General features: G+C 51.2%; 1 protein-coding gene across 2 annotated transcripts in view; it reads right to left on the reverse strand.

Moving 5' to 3' along the window:
- LOC144732958 (uncharacterized) overlaps positions 1-22,188 on the reverse strand; it is a 50,612-nt gene extending 28,424 nt beyond the window's left edge. For both annotated transcript variants that reach the window (XM_078614622.1, XM_078614621.1), the window contains exons 1-8: positions 21,621-22,188; positions 18,760-18,892; positions 17,369-17,557; positions 5,529-6,598; positions 4,758-4,853; positions 2,989-3,411; positions 1,790-1,952; positions 528-614 (exon numbers count right to left, since the gene is read on the reverse strand). In XM_078614622.1, the coding sequence (XP_078470748.1) occupies positions 528-614; positions 1,790-1,952; positions 2,989-3,411; positions 4,758-4,853; positions 5,529-6,598; positions 17,369-17,557; positions 18,760-18,892; positions 21,621-21,781 (2,322 nt within the window). In that variant the 5' untranslated portion in view covers positions 21,782-22,188. The remainder of the gene's footprint in view (positions 1-527; positions 615-1,789; positions 1,953-2,988; positions 3,412-4,757; positions 4,854-5,528; positions 6,599-17,368; positions 17,558-18,759; positions 18,893-21,620) is intronic.
- Positions 22,189-23,736: the final 1,548 nt, after the last annotated feature.

The raw sequence follows: 23,736 nt of genomic DNA on the forward strand, positions 1-23,736 counted from the left end.
CGGCCAAGGGGAGAGAGACAGGTACACTTAAAATATGCAGGCGTCAGGGTCGGGATCGAATGCAGTACCTCCTGCATACCAAGCGAGGTAGTTAACATCTCGCCACGGCGGCACCCTAGCAGGGTGTATTTGGCCTACACTTCCACACTCTTTGGAGAAGTATAAATGGGTAGGCCCTGCACATTCCCTGGATGGGCAGTTTGCGTGCGGTTCGTGTGCCGTGGGATATGGTGTGAGTACTCACACTCTCCCCCACCGCACGCGAACTGTCCATCCACGGAATGTGCAGGGCCTACCCATGTATACTGCTAAGTGGAAGTGGATAGTGGCCTCCCCTAGGTCGGCTTAGCCTTAAATGAGTAAACATTAGCACTGGCGAGACAAAGGCAGATGGGCGTGGTGTTGGACACACGACCCGCTCGCGTGCCATCCCACCCTTAACAGGTGCTCGCTAAAAGCACTTGCCTCAACAGTCTGTTAACGGATATATGAGGCGTCGTTGTCTTTGCAGTTTACAAGATCCTTACCTCCACCCATTCCTCTTGTTCATCTTTCTTAACTGTGTGGATCTTGCGGTAGATCTTCCAGCCAAGGAGGTAGTACAAGTACATCACCTGTACAGAACACGTCAAGGGCTTTAATAACAACAATCATCATAAGCAGCAGCCGTGATCGATCCACTACTGGATTAAGACCTACCCAAGTCGTCGCGATGTTTCATGAGATTCTGAGTCGTTATCCACCCAGCACCTCCATTACCGACTGATTCCATCGCTCCATCTCCCCGGCAGACACCCCTCCGCGATGCATTCCATTTTTTGGCTGCCGCTCCGTTATTATTCTCGACCCAATGGCCATGACGGCGCATGCTGCCCAAGTGTAACTCAACAGCGCCACCAACCTCCCCCTCCCCCCCAAGTCGTGGACAGAAGGCAATAGAACAACACGCAAATGAGTATCGGCTTGAGATTGCTGTGATACATCGATAACAACCATGGTGCAGTCATCATCATCCTCATAGCACTCAACACCAAATCAATCGAGTCGGGGAACAATCGGTCACGGACAACACTGCTGTGCGCAACTCGTTTACAGCACTTACCCCCAAAAGCCTGCTGAGGCTATACGGGGTATCTTTGTCTCTATGGTGTGCACTGATTCGCACGTGAAACTAATTATTATTAATCACGTGATTTAATTTCAATATGAGGGCATGACTCTCGAGATAGCATACAGATGGCTTCAATCGACGTGAGCTATTGCATTCCCCTTCGTACGGCTGATGCTGATGTCGACTCGAACAGCGAGAGTTGTAACTTTACATCGAGGTGGTTGACGAGCCAGATGATTGCGTCAGGAGTAGCTGCTGTGATGATGCCTCACCCTTCGTGTTGGGAATCAGGCGTTGAGTTGTTGTGTGTTCCGTCACTCTGTTCCAGGTGGTGACCACTGTCGATATTAGGAATGCGCTGAAGCTATGCACTTTTAAATTTAGGTTGGATACTAATTTATTTAGAACTGCTTTTTGTGTTTATTTGTTTTATCCTTCTCTGTACCTCCGATTAGCACGGTTGGTGAGGTACAGTGCGGAAGAAGTTCCACATACATACGTATCGTCGCTGGACACTGAGATATTTAATTTTCCAATTGTGCGTAATCGTCATCGTCATGTATAAGCACATCAGCTGTTGCTGCTGCTACTATGCTCTGTGTGTGGATGCGGTTGTAGGGTTTGTGGCCCAATGAGCTTTGGGGCAGAAGATCTGAAGCACAGGGAAGCAGCACATACCTGGGACCAGCGCTTGCGGTGGCGGATCATCTCCTTGTCCTTGAGGTGCACGCACAGCGAGTTGCCGTGCGGGAGTTTGTAGGAGAGTCGCGCTCCGTACGGCGTCTGAATCCTCTCCATTGAGGGCGCCTCTTGTGAATTCTTCGAGTTTTTCTCAAAATACCTTCACATCAGCAGCAGCGCAAGCGACAGAGAAGACGCGCCCCAATTACTATGTTGCATTGCTGCTGCTGCTACTGCTGTCATATCTTGGATGAAGTCCCCAGTTGCCACCTCACTGCTGCACTCGAATATTTTTTAAAATATAATTTAGATTATTTTGCTGCTATAAATTTCCACATGAAAAGAAACTTCGTTGCGCTATCATTTGTGGCCAGTGCGCTTCTTAAAAAAAGCTAATACCTCATAGGGTCTTACTTGGTAAAAAATAAGAGTTTAGTTTTATTTGTGATCTGCTAACCTGTCCTATACTTTGCACTCCTATCGTGTTTTTGTATTGTTGGTTGAGGTAACGGTCTGACCCGCCCCTGCTGGACATCTGTGAAATACAGTTTTGTAGCTCATCGAATTCCTCCTGCAGTATAAATACATATTCTGATTCTGAATTGAGTAAAGCAGCAGCAGTCGTGGGTGACTGATGATCCAGCACTCAACGATTATCTCCCAGTCGCTCGCTCGCTCTCCGCTGGTCAGTCGCCTCCGTATCTCACTTCTATCGCTACGACTTCTGCAACCATCGTTACTGTTCCCACGAACTTCACTGCTCGATTCCTACACCCACGGCGAGGACCTCGGTCGCCCGGAGTGAGTCGTCTCGTTGCCTAAATTCTTACCAACGCACGAACAAAAGACAAAAATCCCTCTGTATAGCCTTCAACAGAGTGTTGGGGGTAAGGGCTGTTAGCCAGTATCACCCATGAAGGCCGGCAAGGCACACGAGGGGGTGGGTGACCAGCACCACGCCCGTCTGCTTTTTTCTGCCCAGTGCTGCACAGTTTTGTGTAAATTATGTTAAGCGCCTAGTGCGCTCTACAGCAAGGTTGGCTATGTATAGTGCGAAAAAAGTTCAACAGATGAGGTTTCCTGCTCAATTCAACACGTGCGTGAATGCTCATTTATCACACCGCCCACCACAGTGTCTCTGTTTGCCGGCCAATTGTCAGTTTGTGCTACCACAAAATAACATCCGGTGCACTGACCGGCACACTTCGGCGATGACGTCCGTGAGGCTGGTCACGAACTGGTTGACCACCATGCGATCTCCCTTCCTCTCGAAGGCGTCGTCGAAGTAGATGTGAGCCGAGAAGTCGTACGGTTCCCGCTTCACCGTCTTCTCCTCCTTCTTATGATTATTCTCCTTCTCCCCCTTCTTTTCCTCCTCCTTTTTCTCCTTCTTCTGCTTTTCCTCGTTCTCTTTTTTCTTCTTCGTCTCTTCTTTCTTTTTCTCCTTCTCCTCCTTCTTCCCATCCTGATCCTCCTTCCCTTGTTCTTTTTCATTTTTATTATCCTTCTTCTCTGTCTTCTTTTCCTCCTTCGTCTTCATCTTCTCCTCCTTTTTCTCATTCTTCTTCCCTCCGCCGCGGGAACCGACGTTGAGATCCTTCGGCTGACTCCTGTCCAGCCTGGCAGCGGCAAGGGGGGAGGGTGGTTATTGTTATTCCGCCACACGCTCCCCATCGAGTCAAGGTCATGGTAAAGCAACGCTGTCCTCTGCAATTGAGCGCTTTCCCAAGGTCTCCCGCCGACAAGTTTCCTCTACCTTTATCATCCCACTGATCACAGCAAACTTCCACCGTATCCTACTAAGTTCAACTCACAACGACCTCTACCCAACGCCTGCACCGGCTTCTGAATGAGTGCGTTTCTCTGTAGCTGCACCAGTCAGCAGCCGTCTGGAACTCTCTCTGTATCTCTCACTGCTGCACACGCAGCAGCAACCAAGAAGCAGACTCTAACCCATTCAGGCTCTCACCGATCCAGGCTCTCGTCTCTCAAGGGTCTCACCTGTCCAGGCTCTCACCTGGTTCAGGCTTTCACCTATCCAGGCTCTCACCAGTCCAGGATCTCACCTGGTTGAAACTCTCACCTGTCCAGGCTCTCACCTGTCGACGCTCTCAATATTAGCATGCATCATAATATTTTTTGTTGCGGGAGCCTACACGTGTTAGTTCGAAAGACTACAGCTTGTACAATTCACAAACATTGCTCAATGGTCACATACAAAGAACGGTCCGTGTTAAACACGATCGGCTGAATAGCTGCGACGTTCGAAAGAAGGCAAATGTTCTCGAGGTTAGGAACGCGCTGCTCCATGTGAAGATGTCATATTTATGAGCATCCAAAGAAAATTGAAAATACACCGCCCACAAATACTGCACTGCGTTGGGCGGTTAAATGTCCAAGGTCGAAATATGACGGTCGGATATGCAACATGGTAATATGGTATTGCTGTAGAGTGTCCTAATAAGAGCCACAGTAATGTGGTTCTATTTTGTTTAACATTTTTTCATCGGCATATGCATTGCTGCATATATCATAATCTATTTTTTTCAGGACACTTTAAATGTGCAGTTTAGATTTATATCCTCAAATCTCGTTGAGCTGAAGGGACGCGGTAGCGTGGTAGCCTGACTGCTGTGGTGCCCTGCAGAAATGAATGTACGTATGTGTGGTGGACTTCTTTCACACCATACGTACCCAACCAAGATAATAAAATGTGCAGGGGAAGGACAACAATCTAAACATAAAAATAAATTCTGAAGAAATTAGTTGTCAATATCGATTATTTAAAAGTGCATAGCTCCAGTTGCTTCCTAATATCAGAAGAAAGAGTGTTCCAGACGGCCACAGAAGGGCGTTTTAAAGTGCGCGATGACGTGACCACACCCAATCTGCACATTCGCGAAGAACCACGTTGGTCCTTGGGATCCGGCCGCTTGATGGAATTGGGCGATAGGGAATATACCACCTCAGGATGGACGAGATGATCTTCGTCATCTCCTCCTTGGTCTCGTGCCACATGGTTGCGCACAGGTAGATCTTCACCCTCTCTTGCTTTTGATTGCTAGAGGATACAACGAGAACATTAAATCATGTTCAGATTAAGAGAGGAAATCGCAGAGCGCGGTTCTCTGTTTTATGCATTGGACATTATGGGGTAGACATATTTCAGTCTGTAGAACAGAAGGGCGAACGTCACAAATCGTCATCATTATGAAATAAAAACAGAAAGAAAAACATCCTGCTTTGAGTATATGATCATACTTAACCTCCGACACCCAAAACACGAAACATAGACAAAGCCAGACTAACACAAACTAAAAACAAAGATCGCCCATAGAGCCTTGAGAGACTGTTGGGGCAAGGGCTGTTAGCGACTAGCACCGATGAAGCCAGAAACGGGACTTGAGGGAGTTTATGGCCAGTCACACAGACACACACCGAGTCACACATACACCTCGTCACATAAATACAGCAAACAAAGTTCCCCTGACCAAACTGTTGGGGCACGTGCTGATAGCGAGCACCTATGAAGGCTGGCACTGCACACAAACGGGTGGGTGGCCAACACCACGCCCGGCCGTCTTTGTCTCCCCAGTGGTGCTGTTTACACACCATACCAGTTACTAATTTGAGCAAGGGGAGGCCATGACCTACTCACAGAAACACTTAGTCACACACACACACTAATAGTCACAAACGCAAGTACAATTCACTGCACCAACACCAACACACCGACCTCCTCTCCTCCAGCACCACCTCCTCCTCCTGCTGCTGTCGACGGTTGAGCAGCAGCCCCGCGACGAGACACGCGGGCTGCGGGGTGCGGCGCACGAAGAGCTCGCGTGTGCGCTCCATGCGCGTCGCGCCATCCGGGCGCAACGCGGGTGCCGCGGCCAGCAGCAGCGCCGCAAACCAAAGCGCCCCGGCGCCGAACGTGGCCACGGCGTCCACCGCGGTGTCTTCGCCGGCACCCACGAACGAGCAGACGGCGGCGGCCGTGCGGTCATAGAAGAGTGAGGCGGCTGCGGGCGTCGTCTGCTCGGAGCCGTTCCACAGTCGGACCGACTCGCAGTCGTAGCGAGAGTCACCCGAGGCGTCGAGCGCGAGGTGGAGGGCGAAGACGACCGCTAGGGCGGCGGGCGTGGCGAGGCAGAGTGGCGCGGCGAAGCAGCTCCTCTGCTGGCGGATCTTGCAGGCGGCGTTAGCGAGCCACTTGCAGAGGATGGAGGCGCCCGCCTGCACGCCTAACAGAGCCAGGGCGAGCGCCACGCTCTCGTGGTGTTCCGCGATGCCGCTGATGGCGCTGAAGCTCCTCCACTCGCCCTCGACGCCCGCGTCCAGCAGCACGACCGCCACGATGATGAGCGTGCGCACCAGCGAGCCGTAGAACTCGGCGAGGTTCCGCGATTCGCCGACGGCGTCGCGGAATCCCCGGAGCCAGCCGACGGGCAGGAAATTCTCCCACCACGACAGGGACACGAGCAGCAGGCTCAGCAGCAGCAGCGCCAGGTGCGCGAACCTTCCCGCCTCCGTGGAGCCGTCGTCGGGCGCCACTAACGCCGCTTTGGCGACCGACAGCGCTAATGCGACGAGACAGCAGCAGAGGGAGGCCAGGCTCAGGAGCTTGGACGTCCGAGGCGGCTTCCTGCCTCGCGTCCACCTGCCGGCGAACTGCAGTGCGCTCGGCACCAGGGTGACACCGTTGAGGAGGATGATGCTGCTGAGAAGGTTCGCCGACTCTGCCGGGAGGACGACGATGGCCATGAGCGCTGAGCCAAGGCCGATGAAGCCTTCCAGCAGGCAGTTCTGGGTGACGCCGAAACAAACGCAAGGACATTGAGACATAGAGAGATTGAGGATTGTTGGAATGGTGAAACACACACCAAACAAACACAGAGGTTAGCGTGGTTTGTTTTTTTGAGGCCTTTTTGTCGTCTTTGTACAAAACAGGTGACAACTGCGCTGTTCAACGTTGGCGAGGCATGGGAAAAAAAACAACTGATGGAGCTGCGTGGATTAACAACAAAACTCAACACATTGGTCAACAAGACCTCCTTAAAAGGAATGCATGTGTAATAACAGCTATAGTGGGTTCACGTGGGGGATTGGCTTGCCGGTCCTGCTTGTAGCCAATAAGGGTCGAGATAGGGAGCGTGGGGCCGGCGTGATCACGGCATGTCATCGGGGGTGATTGGCCCAGCCATTGGGGCCCCAGCTAATGGGGATCCGGATAAGAGGCGTGGTCCCGGGAGTGACAGGGAACCATCGAGAACGGTCGAGATTGCCCATGGAGGATTGGCTGGGGGGACCACGTGACGAAGGGATTAAGAGGGAGGAGAGAGGGATGATCGAGAGGAGACGGGGAACTGAACGGGGTGAGAGCCACGCGCGAACGGGGCTCCGGGTGCCACGTGCGCGGTGGGAGTTGTGGGAGTCTGCCGCTCTCCGTTGTCTGCCAGCAACGGAGCGTGTGGGAACAAGTGTACCGTGAAGTGAAAATAAAGAAGACCGATTCCGAATCCGTCTCCGGAGAATTATTACATTGGTGTCAGAAGTACTTCTGCGACTGTTTGGACGATCATCAAGATGTCCAAGCACCCCAGAAAAAAGAACCTACCTGTGCCTCTATCGGAGGAGGAGGTCGAGACGGATGAAGATGAGCTGTTGGGAGCTACAGCCCCTATGCCGCCTGCTGAAAATGTACTTCTCGACGTCTCTCAGCGTCGACCGACGGAAGATGCGACCGCTGCAGGAACAAAAGGCGAGTGGCGGCTGATGGCGGAGCAGATCGAGTCATTACGCGCCATTCTGCTTAGTCTGGTGACCGCGGTGGCATCCTCACCAGCCGCGGGCCGCCAGATTGCCGATCAACTGGACGCCGCGGGAAGGAGTCCGGTGAAAGAACCTGCGTCCGCCATTCCTTCTGCTACGCGGGAGGACGCCGTCATTCTGGGTGGAGCGGCTGCGCCGGAGCCGTCGGCCGCCATTTTGGGCGCGCCTACCGCCACGCGGCCGCCGGCCGCCATTTTGCCTGATACGGGTGGAGAGCGGGAACGTCAGTCGGAGACGCCCGCGGCGCGCGCTTGCCACCGCGGGCATCGCCTTCCACAAATCAAAGAATTCATCGCCGGGGGTGATTGGAGTGCTTTCACATGGTGCTTTGAATCGGCTTTTAGATCCGTCAATTGGACGGAGGATGAAGCGCTGGGAGCGCTACCTACACTGCTCGACGATGTTTCTCTGGGGGTCTTCCGTTCCATCCCGGCGGCCAAGAAGAAGACACTGCGGGACGCGTTCGCGGAGATGGCGGAATTCTATGACCCACCGACGTCGGCCACCAGAAAATTTATGTTACGTCGCCGAGCATCGGAGGAATCGCCGTTGGCCTATCGTGGGGCGTTGATGGCGCTGGCCATGGCTGCCTACCCCGACGCGACGGCCGACCATTTGGATCCTCTCATCCTCTCCCGTATGCTGGAGTTGGCTCAGGAACTCAAGATTTCGCTGCCAGTTTGCGGCCACGAACCACTTACATCGCGATGGGTGGCGCGCTGCCTGGACGCAAAATTTAATATCAGGCGTTGGGACCAGATGGCGGCGTGGACGGGGAAACCAGAGATCGACGGGCCACCTTTGGGGTGGTCTCCACGACTGGTGGTCCACTGCTCCGACGACTCGGGCGACGACGACATGCTGGCTGCTGCTGTTTCGCACGGGATTCCGGGACGGCGGCTGCTCGACCAGCGTGGCAACTACATGGGCCGTCCGCGTGCAAGGGCCGGGTCGTCCGACCGCCGGCCGACGTCGGCGGCGTGCTTAAAGTGCGGCAGACGGGGCCATTTCGCCCGTGACTGCCGCTGTCGACCTCTACTGTCGCCTCCTCCGACGAGGGGACCTCCATCTCCTCCACCTACTGCGGAGCCGCAACAACCTCGGGCGATTCGGCACACATCGGACACCCGGCAGGTCCTGTCACATCACCCTTCCATTCGCACTCATTCTCACACTCCTCAGGAAAAATTTACTTCCCCCGCTACAGTTACGCGCTCTGCTACGCAGTGGAAAAAATTGGCTCGCAGGGTTGTAGCTGCGGCTTCGGGCTCGTCGACGGTACGCGGTACCATCGACGGCGTTGATGTGCGCATCTTGGTGGACACGGGCGCGTCGGCCACCATCATTTCTGATGTTATTTTTCATTTGTTGTCCATCCCTGCATCGCAGATACGTAAGGTTAATGATGCGTGTGTCGCCGCGAATGGGGGAAGCATGGGTATCTGTGGCCAGGCAGATGTGAGCATCACTATCGGGAATATTACCGCCGCAGGACCTGTATTGATCTCTCGCTCGCTAGCTGTTCCATGCTTACTCGGTACTGATTTCCTGCGTCGGATGCCGCTGAAAATACGAGTCGACCAGGACTGTTTGGAAATGCCGGGGGGTCGTCGAATGGCGTTCCTGCCTTTCTTGCTGGCCAGCGCGCCTGCAAGTAACGCAGTTACTGCCATTGTTGCTGCTACGGTAGAAGTACCACCGGGAGCACAGATGCTAATACCGTTGCGTTATCGTAAACCCCTTCGAATGGGGAAGGGTGCAGAAGGCGTGCTGCTATCCCCATCGAATTCGGCATCTAAATCCTTTTCTTTAGCGGCGGCACAAACGATCGTGCGACCGGGTCAAGCACCTTTTATACAGGTGTTAAATGGGGGACCTGACCGCGTTATTGTTCCGGAGGGGTCGGTGTTAGCTCACGCCACTACCGACTTCGCCTCTTGCAACGCAGCGCCGCGCGCACGAATGCCCGCTGGTAGGCCCCCACACGATCGCTCTCAAGAACGTTGGATCGCTGATTTGTGCGGAGAAAATTCTTCCTTGTCGAACGAACAAAGGAACGCCCTGCGTTCATTATTGATACAGTACACTGATGTTTTCAGTAAAAATGATTTGGACCTCGGCCGCACGTCGCTTTTGTTGCACCATATTGACACCGGTGCGACGCCTCCCATCTGTATGCACCCTCATCGCATGAGCCCGGCGGAAAGGGATCACGTGCGCGGAGCGGTAAATGAATTGTTGGCGGCGGACATCATTTCGCCGTCCAACAGCCCTTGGGCCGCGCCCGTCGTTCTGGTAAAGAAGAAAGATGGTGGTACAAGATTTTGTGTTGATTTCCGCCGGTTAAACAAAGTTTCGGTGGCAGATGCATACCCCTTACCGAGGATGGATGATTCGTTGGACGCTTTATCGGGTGCTAAGTTTTTTTCCACCCTTGACCTGTCCTCGGGGTTCTGGCAGCTTCCCCTCGACGATGAGTCGAAGGCGAAAACGGCGTTCCGCACGCCGCAAGGTCTCTTTGAATTTAATCGGTTGCCTATGGGCTTGAATGCGGCACCGGCGACGTTTCAGCGGCTCATGGAATTGGTGTTGACGGGACTGCAGTGGGAAACGTGCCTCATATATCTTGACGATATAATTGTTTTCAGCCGCACGTTCGAAGAACACCTCCAACGTCTAGAGGCGGTTTTTCAAAGAATGCGTACGGCTGACCTTAAATTTAAACCTAAAAAATGCCACCTTCTGCAACACTCTGTCCGTTACTTGGGTCATATTGTCAGTTCGGACGGCGTATCCACTGACCCTCTGAAAACGAAATGTGTACGAGAGTGGCCCACACCCACTTCGGTGAGAGATGTTCGGCGGTTTATTGGGTTCGCTTCCTATTATCGCCACTTCGTTAAAAATGTTGCGACGTTGGCAACGCCATTACACATTCTGACTGGCAAAAATCAAAGGTTTAAATGGGGAGCGGAAGAGGAAAAATCTTTTATGGCACTTCGGGACCACCTCGCCACGGCGCCAACGCTGGATTACCCAGATTTCTCACAGCCGTTCATCCTCGATACGGATGCTAGTGATATCGGCATTGGGGCCGTTTTGTCGCAACGTAAGGACGGGGTAGAGCGAGTAGTGGCGTACGGCAGCCGGGTTTTGTCCCCTGCGGAAACACGCTATTGTGTGACAAGACGGGAACTTTTGGCAATTGTTCACTTTGTCCGATTGTACCGGCCGTACCTGTATGGACGGAAATTCCTAGTTCGCTCAGATCATGCGGCTTTACAATACTCCTTGAAATTAGATCAACCGTCAGGCCAATTGGCTAGGTGGTTGGAATCGCTACAGGAATTTTCCTTTGATATTACATACAGGAAGGGGACCCGTCACACGAACGCTGACGCGCTCTCACGGCTGCCGCCCCTTCCTCAGTGCACTTGCCTGACGGGCACGCACCGCTGTGCGGCACCAGCCACCTCGCCTTGTCCGGTTATGGGGGCGATAGCGGATGAGGATGCAGGGGCGAAAGCGAAGGAGGACGACCAGCAAGGGTCGGTGGACACGGATGATATCTTACGGCTACCACACGCGGTCTGGCTACGTGAGCAGGAGGCTGATGCCTCGCTGTCTCCGCTACAGAAATTGATAGGGAAACAAAAATCTCAATTGGCGGGTTGGAAATGGCAGATGTTCCGAGGCAAGTCGGGATTGTTAATGTGTACTGACGAGTTGTCTGACCGACCACGCTTGGTGGTGCCTACTTCGCTTCGCTACGACCTGCTTCGTGCTCTGCACGCTGATAAGTTGATGCACCTCGGTGTCCAAAAGACTTTGGCCGCGCTGCAGAAGGATTTCTTTTGGGCCGGTATGACGGCAGACGTCAAGGACTTTATTCGCTCATGCCAGGACTGTGCAAAGAGGAAGCCGCCTCGGAACCCCTATGTACCACCGTTACGTTCCATTGAGGTGTCCCGCATTAACGAATTGGTTGCTCTCGATATTCTGGGCCCGTTTCCCCCGTCGGCGAGGGGCAATAAATACCTTCTCGTCGGGGTGGAATATTTTTCTCGATGGCCGATGGCCTGGCCTCTGCCCGACCAGACGGCAGCATCCATTACCGACGCTTTCTTGAACGGGTATGTCATGGACAAGGGGGCACCTGAGAGGCTGCTCACAGATCAAGGGCGGAATTTCTCTTCCAAATTGCTTAAGGAAGTTTGTGACGCGTTGGGTACGAAGAAAATTCGCACTTCTCCTTACCACCCACAAACAGATGGTATGGTGGAACGATTCAACCGCACCCTCTCGGCTATGCTTTGTCACACGGTCAGTGAAAAGCAAACCGATTGGGACCTGCACATACGAGGCGTCTTAGCGGCTTACCGCATGGTTCCACACACGTCCACGGGATACTCACCATTCTTTTTGATGTATGGCCGTGAAAATGTTCCGCCCATCGATGTGCAATTGGGTGAGCCGAGTAAGCGACCGTCCCGTTCCTTGCCTGACCACGTGCGTGACTCGCTTGACGAGTGACGGAGGCGCGAGAGGCTGCCCGGTGTGCGACGGCCCGTGCTCAGGCAAGGAACGAACGTTATGCGCGTCAATCGCATACTCACATGTCTTGGTCAGTGGGGGACCGGGCGTGGCTCCACTGCCCCCAGGTACCGGCGGGCACATCCCCCAAGCTGCACAGGCCGTGGCGAGGGCCTGTGACACTAGTGGATGTTCGGAACTTGCAGAGTATCCGTGTTCAGTACGAAAATCGGCGGTGGTATGTCCACTCCTCACGGCTTAAACCCTATGTTGACGCGCGTGTCGGCCCTTCATCCCCACTAGTTGACCTGCCGGGTTCCGTCGAGCCGACCACGCCGATTGTCACATCCATTGATCCCAAGGGGGACTGTGTTGTGCCTCCTACAGATGAACAGGTTCTGAGGGCTGAGGGGGCCCCAGCCGCCCCCCTCCAATGAGACCTGCCCTGGACGTGACCGAGCATCAACAACCTACTTCTTCTTCGAGCCTACCACCTCCTGTCCATCCGGAAGCAAGGGGATCATGCGCTGGAAGCGGAGGGGGTCCCGCGTCGCGTACGCGGTCGAAATCTCTTCCGTTTCGTTAACGTTTGATCGTTCGTTTATTTCCCTGTTGTTACTGCGCTGCAGGGGCGCCCTAATGTATGTGGTGATTCTTGTTGTATGGGTGACTTTTTTAAATGTTGTTGGGCGCAGGGACGCCGGTTCACCCTCGTATCGTTAAATGCACCTTGGTGCCCTAATAATGTGTTCGGAATTGGTTTATCACCCTTTCCCAGCCGAGACGGCTACTTTTTTTCACCGGGGGGGGGGGGGGGGGGGTGATGTAATAACAGCTATAGTGGGTTCACGTGGGGGATTGGCTTGCCGGTCCTGCTTGTAGCCAATAAGGGTCGAGATAGGGAGCGTGGGGCCGGCGTGATCACGGCATGTCATCAGGGGTGATTGGCCCAGCCATTGGGGCCCCAGCTAATGGGGATCCGGATAAGAGGCGTGGTCCCGGGAGTGACAGGGAACCATCGAGAACAGTCGAGATTGCCCATGGAGGATTGGCTGGGGGGACCACGTGACGAAGGGATTAAGAGGGAGGAGAGAGGGATGATCGAGAGGAGACGGGGAACTGAACGGGGTGAGAGCCACGCGCGAACGGGGCTCCGGGTGCCACGTGCGCGGTGGGAGTTGTGGGAGTCTGCCGCTCTCCGTTGTCTGCCAGCAACGGAGCGTGTGGGAACAAGTGTACCGTGAAGTGAAAATAAAGAAGACCGATTCCGAATCCGTCTCCGGAGAATTATTACACATGCATACAGGCCACACAGAGTTTGTTATTGACGAATGTTTTGACATTGTTGTTATTGTTGTTAATTGGCCTTGAGCACGACTGCCAACGCAGCTGCAGCATCGCCAACATACTCTTTCCAAATTTTATATGCCCAGTAATGGATTGTCAAATGACTCCGTGAATGATTGTTTCATTTTGTTAATGATATACAGTAGACGCGGTGCTGCTGCGAGGTAATGGTCAGCACAGTCGACGTGAAATTCCTCAGGCCGCCGAGTCTATCTCCCAGTGCGGCAGCTGAAATAAATGGGCGAGTTTGTGACCTCTCCTCGCTCTGTTCACCCAGAGCCAAAGGGGGGGGGGGCGAGGGGGGTCTAGCAGAATCATAAGTTGCATTTATACTGGAGCAATGCGATGAGCTATACAACTCTTTTGCTTAGATGTCCAGTCGAGGTGGTCAGATCGTTACAACAACAAACAATACAACAAACACGTAAGTGTAAAGTATGGGAAAGATAAGCAAATCACTTATAAACAAATATACAAAAAAAAGTACTGTTTACTTTAGCAGGTAAAGTCCACTGAGCTATTAGCTTCTTTTTCAGAAGCCACCTATCCATAAACGATAGCTCAACAAAGTAGCTTATCACGTGAACATTTATAGCAGCCAAATACGACACCCCAGGGAAAATATGCACACTCCAAATATACAGGCGTCAGAGTCCGGATCGAACTCACGACCTCCTGTATACTAGGCGAGGAATATAACATCTCGCCACCGTGGTGACCCATTCGCCTCCTCTTCCCTCCCCTCGCCCCTCTACTCCATCCCTTTCCTTTAGAAAGCTCTTCCATTATCTCGAAGTACGCCTCTATCACTCTCACTCATTCCTCAATCCTTGTGTAGTGGTGATACGCGCTGGGGTATGCATCGTGTGCCAGCGCGTAGGGATTGGCTGTGTGTGTGGTGACGCGCGCTGACGGGGGAGGATCAGGGGTCAGCGCGGGGTTGGGGGTATGTGGTGCTGATTGGCTGTGTGCCGGTGACGCGCTGAGAGGGAGTGATTGGGTGGCAGCGCGGTGTGATTGGTCGGGGAGTGAAAACACGCGCTGGGTGGAAACGGATCGTAGAAATAGCGCGTCGTGATTGGGTAACTGAGGAGCGGTGCCGACGTCGAGGTCCGCATCCGCTCCGTCTCCCGTGGGGAGGGAATATTTAAGGTGAGGCACATAGGCGCACGGGGGAGAGGTGGAACCATCGAAGAATGAAGACGGAGATGCAGAGATAGAGCCCTGAGGGGAGTGTAGTGTAGGAGTGAAGAGTGTGTGTAAGGTCTACACGAGCCGAGTAATGAAGAGTGTGTAGCCAGAGGTGTAAGGTCTACACGAGCCGAGTAATGAAGAGTGTGTAGCCAGAGGTGTAAGGTCTACACGAGCCGAGTAATGAAGAGTGTGTAGCCAGAGGTGTAAGGTCTACACGAGCCGAGTAATGAAGAGTGTGTAGCCAGAGGTGTAAGGTCTACACGAGACAAGTAATGAAGAGTGTGTAGCCAGAGACAGAGGTGTGGACTCGAGTCATGTGACTTGGACTCGAGTCAGACTCGAGTCATGAATTTGATGACTTGCGACTCGACTTGGACTTGCATAACAATGACTTTGTCCCACCTATGAGATGTGGACTCGAGTCATGTGACTTGGACTCGAGTCAGACTCGAGTCATGAATTTGATGACTTGCGACTCGACTTGGACTTGCATAACAATGACTTTGTCCCACCTCTGGCCAGAGATGTAAGGTCTACACGAGACGAGTGAAGAGTGTAGCCAGAGGCACAGAGTCTACACGAGACGAGTGAAGTGTGTAGCCAGAGGCATAGAGTAGCCAGAGGCACAGAGTCTACACGAGCTGAGTGAAGTGTGCAGTCGGGAGAATAGAGGTCACAAGTTGTACCGTTGTATGGTGACCGTACTCTGAAGAATAGAGACCACACATTGTATCGTGACAAGTCAAGATTTAATAAAAGAAGTGTGTTCCCCGTCAAGGAGTTTCCTGCCGTCATTTCCAATACTTCACTTGTAACACGCCCTTGTACACTAGATAATTCCATTCTGTCATCGTTATGTAAACTACGTCATAGAGTGCATTGGGAGAAGGCGCTCTATAGAAATATAATTTACAGTGAGGCAAAAAAGTATTTGATCCCCTGCTGATTTTGTACGTTTGCCCACTGACAAAGGAATGATCAGTCTATAATTTTAATGGTAGGTTTATATGAACAGTGAGAGACAGAATAACAACAAAAAAATCCAGAAAAACGCATGTCAAAAATGTTATAAATTGATTTGCATTTTAATTAGGGAAATAAGTATTTGACCCCTCTGCAAAACATGACTTAGTACTTGGTGGCAAAACCCTTGTTGGCAATCACAGAGGTCAGACGTTTAGTGTAGTTGGCCACCAGGTTTGCACACATCTCAGGAGGGATTTTATCCCACTCCTCTTTGCAGATCTTCTCCAAGTCATTAAGGTTTCGAGGCTGACGTTTAGCATCTCGAACCTTCAGCTCCCTCCACAGATTATCTATGGGATTAAGGTCTGGAGACTGGCTAGGCCACTCCAGGACCTTAATGTGCTTCTTCTTGAGCCACTCCTTTGTTGCCTTGGTCGTGTGTTTTGGGTCATTGTTTTGCTGGAATACCCATCCACGACCCATTTGCAATGCCCTGGCTGAGGGAAGGAGGTTCTCACCCAAGATTTGACGGTACATGGCCCCGTCCATCGTCCCTTTGATGCGGTGAAGTTGTCCTGTCCCCTTAGCAGAAAAACACCCCCAAAGCATAATGTCTCCACCTCCATGTTTGACGGTGGGGATGGTGTTCTTGGGGTCATAGGCAGCATTCCTCCTCCTCCATACACGGCGAGTTGAGTTGATGCCAAAGAGCTCAATTTTGGTCTCATCTGACCACAACAATTTCACCCAGTTGTCCTCTGAATCATTCAGATGTTCATTGGCAAACTTCAGACGGGCATGTATATGTGCTTTCTTGAGCAGGGGGACCTTGCGGGCGCGGCAGGATTTCAGTCCTTCACGGCGTAGTGTGTTACCAACTGTTTTCTTGGTGACTATGGTCCCAGCTGCCTTGAGATCATTGACAAGATCCTCCCGTGTAGTTCTGGGCTGATTCCTCACTGTTCTCATGATCATTGCAACTCCACGAGGTGAGATCTTGCATGGAGCCCCAGGCCGAGGTAGATTGACAGTTCTTTTGTGTTTCTTCCATTTGCGAATAATCACACCAACTGTTGTCACCTTCTCACCAAGCTGCTTGGCGATGGTCTTGTAGCCCATTCCAGCCTTGTGTAGATCTACAATCTTGTCCCTGACATCCTTGGAGAGCTCTTTGGTCTTGGCCATGGTGGAGAGTTTGGAATCTGATTGATTGATTGCTTCTGTGAACAGGTGTCTTCTATACAGGTAACAAGCTTATGAGCACTCCCTTTAAGAGTGTGCTCCTAATCTTGTTACCTGTATAAAAGATACCTGGGAGCCAGAAATCTTTCTGATTGAGAGGGGGTCAAATACTTATTTCCCTCATTAAAATGAAAATCAATTTATAACATTTTTGACATGCATTTTTCTGGATTTTTTGTTGTTATTCTGTATCTCACTGTGCAAATAAACCTACCATTAAAAGTATAGACTGATCATTTCTTTGTCAGTGGACAAACGTACAAAATCAGCAGGGGATCAAATACTTTTTTCCCTCACTGTAGATTTGACATGGGCTCGCAGCGTGGACAAGTAGGGCAACACACCCATGAGAAGGGACTCTCTTAGAGTCACTCTCCCTATGCTGGAGGCGTTGACAGAGCAACTTCAAGACTGCACCTTTGCCTTGACCTCTGTCCGTCTCTGTCTCTCTCTGAATCTTACCAGAGCGATCATCTTCCGATTGGAGACATCGGAATTCTTGAAGGCGAGCCGGAGGCCGCAGCGGATGGAGCTGAAGATGTTGGGGATGACGAGAACGAAGGCGAGAACCCAGGAATAGAACTGGTTCTGGTCGAGCTCGCCGGCCTGCCTGGCGACCCTCTTCATCTCGGCCAAGTACACCAGGCTCAGCTGTGTTCCACCACATTGCGCACGCCAGACAGAAAAAAGCGTCACGACACTGCGCATCCTATCCATGTAGGGAGTCCTCGTTGAACGAGCGGTGTTCACTCCCCACGTCTCCACTTTCACGCAATTTTTACATTATGGAACGTTTTTCGTTAAGCGCACACCGCGCCTACTATAACGCGAGTCTAGCATGTGACAGATTTCTAGCTATAACGCGAATCTAGCGTGTGGCACACTGCACGCTATAAATGTGCAGTTAACCCTCCTCAGATTTCTGGCAACTGCTGGCTGTGACTCCCAGCGAGGCGTCCATACCCAGTTGGTGAATGTGTGTGGATCGCTCTCGAACAACAACAACCACACCAATGGTGCTCAATGTCAATCAATAAATCAATGCTCCTGCTGCTGCTGAAGCAGTAATACATGTTGATTGGCTGCACATTTGTTCAGTGACAACCTCATTAATTAAGCATGGCTTGAGTGAGATATATCTCGTCTGTGTACACGGGTGTGCCTGTGTACATCCCCAACATTTGAAAGGCATTGCTGTGTCAGCGGTTATGGTGAGGGCAGTGCAAAGTTTTTCATGTCATGATAAAAAAAAATGCCTCCAGAATACAATAAAACCCACAGACCAAGACGTCCCACAGGTTGTTGTCGATGAGACTAAGATTAATAGCAACTGAGATGCCGACTACATGAACACGATGTGAGGGTTGAGGTGGCGAGATGTAATCTTGCTCGTCTGGTACATGGGAGCTCGTGGGTTCGATCCCGTCCCTGACGATGCCTATTTTATATTTAGAGTCTGCGTGGTCTCTCTCTCCCCGTGGTCGTGTGGATTTTTCTCTGGATCCCCCGATTTTTCTCTCCACATTTAGAATCAGCATTACGCGTTCAGAGTATTTGACTGCTATACATTCCAAGTGATGATGATACATCACTAAGTTGAGCTATCATTTGTGGCCAGGTCGCTGATGACATTTTTTTCTATGTAACTCAGTGAGCTTTACCTAGTAATTTTTTTTTATAAATATAGTTTTTTTTAAATATCGAGGGCATGTGTGTATGTATGTTGAGCTTATTTCCCACTGTCAGTAGCCAACCGTGCTAATCGGAGGTTTGGGAAACGAATTTGGTGATGGTGCAGCTATGAGGTGAGGCTGGGGAGAGAGGTGAGGGAGTTCCTCCTCCTTTCTCCTCACCTTGCTGAGCACCGCCGTTCCGAACACGGCGAGGAAGAGCAGTGTCAGGAGGATAAACCTGAGGACCCGAAGACCCCGAGTCGAGGACTCCTCCTCATCGATGTCTGGGCGAATGTTGAACCTGTCCCAGGATCTACGGTGGAAACAGACGTTCGGTCGAGTCACAGTGAATGTTGTGTCGCGAAATTGCTCTCCGACATCAGCTGCTGCTGTTGCTGAAGCTGCAGTAATGCATTGGAACATTTGTTTACGTAACAACTTTATTAATCAGTTGCGTTAGGTGGAGGAAGCTTTGCGACACGAGATTTTACACGTTTGATCTGACCCGAAAATCTATTACGAAGGACGATAAGTGGTCGCAAAAGTCTGCACGTGCTAGATTCAGTAGAATAACTTCAGAGCTTTAATCGACGATATTTTTTGCCAATAGGAAGAATACGTTGACGAAGCAAATGGAGAGGAGGGCAACAAAACAACCCTCTGATAACTGCGCAAAGGAGACAGGATCGGTGGACGCTGGGCATTGCACAAAGAGGCAAGGAGAGGAAGATCATGCGTGACCATTCTGGTCAGCGTGGGCTGGGGAAGATGCCACTTTGTGACCGATGCTCACCCATGCCTGAGAGGAAATTTGACATCTCCTGTCGCCGAGTCCGGAGCGATGGCAACCTCTGCGACATTGATCCCAGACGACGGTGGCTCAAGCAGCTTGAGCGACGCATTCTGGGAAACTGGTTGGCTATCAATGCTCAATATAAGAGGGTCGGTTTTTATTACGTAATTGTTTTTATGGATGAATTTTAGTTCGTCGCCTACGATCGAATCACCCTGATCCTGAAAGCTAAGCATTGTTCAACCTGTATGCTGGTGCTGCTGAGGTCACCCGATTCACAGGGCAGTTGGCTGACCACTGGGGCAGCGATTCGTCTCGCGCACGCAGTAACTCCGTGTTATGTTTTGATGAAAACTTACCAGTATCTCCAATGCCACCAATTATGGGTGATATAAAAACATCGCCAAGATGTTATTTGAGTGTTTGGCCGTTGCGATTTCATTTGAATCTCGCCCCTCATCCGAGGCTCATCGACGCAAACAATGAAATTAATCGAGGGATGCTGCAGTCGTTGCGATTCTCCCGTTGCGGCAGCTGAACACCAACATCTGTTTATTTTTTACAAAGTATTTATTCCCCCTCCTGGCCTCTGTCCAACCAGCAGTTCGACTGGTCGCATGTGATGGGTTAGGACAGGACATCAGGTAGGCCCGTGTCGAAGAGTGGGCCGAATACAACCCTAGCGAGGGCCCATAGGGCTCCCCGTGGTGAAGGGAGGCCCTGCCACCAGCAACACCACGGTGGCGAGATGTTATCTCCCTCGCCTAGTATGTAGGAGGTCGTGGATTCGATCCCGATTCTGACGCCTATTGTATATTTGGAGTTTGCATGTCCTCTCTCGCTGTCTCCCCGCCGTCGCATGGATTTTTCTGTGGATCCTCCGAGTTTTCCCTCCACATTTATAATAAAAATCACGCGTTCAGAGTATTTGGCTGCTATAAATTCCCACATGATGAGCCATTTGTTTGAGCTATCATTTGTGGCCAGGTCGCTTGTGAAAATAGCTCTACAGCACAGTGGGCCTTACTTTGTAAAATAAAATAGTTTATAGTTATTTACTTGGTTTTAATCAGCTGATTTAGTATTCTTCGCTTAACGTACCTGGAGGCATGGTTCACGTGTCGGAGCAATAATCGGTCGTGGAAATATTCTCGCGTCATTGTCAAAAACGCCGACGAAGATAACGTTAAATTGCAAGCCCGTGATTTCGGGACCTAAATATATAAGGCGCTAAATACTAACATATATAGGTACATTTATGTACGTTGAACTTCTTTCGCACCGTACAGATCCAACCGTGCTCATTGGAGGTGCGAAAACATATTTCCATATATTCCATATATACATATATGTAGACATATATATACATTTATGTATGTAAATATGTATATATATGTCTAATTAAAATAAATATACAGGATATGAATACGGTTCTGAGTCACGTGTGCATGAATGGAGAGATGCGTGATTGGAATTGCATCGAGAGACCAAAACAAAAAAATATCGAGCACGCGGATCAGAGTACGCACGCACGAAGTTCAAGTCTGACACGTCGAAGCGTGCGTCAGTGGTGCGCGGTTTTTTGGGAATGCATCTTCGCGAATCGTTGATGGTGGCCGATGGTCAAAAAAATCCTCACGGACTGACGAAGCAAAGGAAGGAACAGGAACGCGTCCGGGAGGATGTCCGTCTGAGAGACGGAGCAATGAAATGTTCTCGTCGACGGGCGAGAACATTCCACAAAGCACCGTGAGAGATGACACCGACTCGAGGCGGTGTTCATCCAGCAGTGGATGGATCATGGCTGATGCTCAAGATAATTGATGGCGGTTGTGGTTGTGGTGGTTGTGAGGGTAATTGTGGTGTAGGGAGTGGTAGAGTGGTAGTTAGCACGCTAGCACGCTAACTTCCACTCGTACAGACGATTATCTGTATCGGTCCTAGTCCTCCCCTAGGTCGACTCAACCTCAAATGAGTATTTTTTTGTAAACATCGACACTAGGGAGATAAAAGCGGCCGAGCGTGGAGCTGGCCACCAGTCCCTAGTGTGCCGCTCAAACCTTCATAGGTGCTCGATAACAGCACATGGGCCAACAATCTGTTTAAGCAATGAGGGGGATATTTTTCTTTCGTGGTGGTTATGGTGGTAGTGTTGTTGGTACTGTGCTGTTGGTAGTGGTGTTGTGGTGATTGCTATTGTGCTGGTTTTGGTTGTGGTGATTGTGGTGGTGGTGAAACGTTAACTTACTTCTCGCATTGGGTTTGGGGCTCCACTTCTTCTGATTGTGCTTTCATCTGCACGTCCCTGCGTTCATCCGCACAAGGGCACTCGCATTTCCATTCAACAGCTCCCGCCTCTCCTTTCTCTGGCGGCTTTGAGGACTTCCGTGATGCTTGAGGCTTCGTCATCGCCCGTCTATGCGTTTGGGAGCTCAGATGTCGGTGGTGGTAGAGAGTCTGCCTCTAGGGTCTCCCTTCAATAAGCATTAAACCCCTACCTACCTGCCTGCGATGAGCTGTGGCGTGGTTAATGGACAGAACTCATCTGTATAGCTAAACTGAGAGTCGTTGAGATAATCAGCCCAATAGTTTTATCTTTGAGATGCGATTGCGTTGATATGCTACACTCTTACAACGTGTATTATAATTATCACACGAACTAGCGATAATAATTATTATAAAATTGGCAAGATTAGACTTCAATGGCTAAGGAAAGAAAACATCTGACATTCAATGCAGATATTTGAACTGTCTACAGACTTCTACAGAGGCATCAGCACTGAGCCCTCTAGGGAGCGGGGTACTAGTCTCAGACAGCGTGGTAGCACGACTGATTATATATATGTCGAGAGGGAGCGATGACCCCGGGTTCAGTTTGACACCCTTATTTGCAAGCGGTCAATGACAAAGCTGAGGGAGGCATAGACCTGCTGAGCCACGAGGAATACATTTACAACGAGGAAGCTGATATTATCTGCGGCTTAACGTTCACAGTCGCGATTTCCTGAGTTAATATTCAAAGCAGCGTGATTCCGTCATCATCATTGTCATCATTGTTTGTCATGAACAACATCAACCACGTCATCATCATTAACATTGAGTCATCAAACATCAACAACAGCGCCATCGCCATCATTAATTGCATTACCACCATTGCCATCATCATCATAATCATGATGAACATTAGCATCATTCATTAACATCACCCACCAGCATCGTTACCAATATATTATGGAATCCCGACGCCACGTTGGTTGTGGGAGCTGTTTAGACCATACTTGACCACCATGCTGGGTCAGTGTTCGTGACGAGTGGGGTGGAGGGGTGGGGAGCGGTGGCGCAGTGGTTGGCGCATTGCGCTACGAACTCGAATACCCGAGTTCGATTCCCGCTCACGGACAACATCAGCGACGCCTATCTGAACCGGTCATGGGCCTCCCCTAGGTCGACTTAGCCTCAAATGAGTATCTGGTGCGGTGCGTAAAAACATCGCCACTATGGAGACAAAGGAGGCTGGGTGTGGTGCTGGCCACCCACCCTTTCGTGTGCTATTCTCACCTTTATAGGTGCTCGCTAACAGCCCCTTCCCCAACAGTTTGTTCAGGCTATACGGGGTATCTGTTTGAAAGGGTGGGGAGCGGTGGCGCAGCGGTTCGCCCGTTGTGCTATGAACCCGGCCACCCGAGTTCAATTCCTGCTCACGACCAGCACCAGTGACGATCACCAGAACCGGTTCTGGGCCTCACATGAGTACCTGGTGCCGTGTGTAGCAAACATCGCCATGAGAGAGACAAATGCGGCCGAGCATTGTGCTAGCTACCCACCCCCTCGTGTGCCGAGCGAAGCTTCTCATGTGCTATTCTCTAACAGCAATTACCCCAACAGGTCTATTTAGGCTACACGGGGGTGGGGGGGGGCTCTATCTTTAGTGGGGTGGGAGGAGGGGCGGCGGGAGGGTGGGGGCATTAGTTCTGAATCCTCTTGCTGTTTGATGTTCGCCATGGTCGGGAATCGTATGTGGGGGGCCGGGGTTCAGAAATAGAATAAGAAGTTGATTAGCCAAGTCAATAACACATTCGACTCTACAGCTCGTTACCAAAGGTGACTCGGCCAGCAGACAAACATGCAGCAAGTGTTACAAATCAATAAGTAAATATAAGGTAACGATAACAATATGATCTTACAAACAATGATGTGCATTCACTCCTGTATCGTTGCTCAGTGCGCAATCCACTTGAGCACCGCTCCCCTTCGTGCGACCCGTCTACGGATAAGTGGCACCTGCAGAGGAGGCAGTGCCCACTGGATGAAAAAACTGGTTCCTGCCATATAAATGTGTAATTTCTACCACTGGTCCAGGATGT

The sequence above is a fragment of the Lampetra planeri genome, chromosome 45 (genome assembly GCF_965212315.1).
Source record: "Lampetra planeri chromosome 45, kcLamPlan1.2.h2, whole genome shotgun sequence".
Taxonomy (NCBI): Eukaryota; Metazoa; Chordata; class Hyperoartia; order Petromyzontiformes; family Petromyzontidae; genus Lampetra; species Lampetra planeri.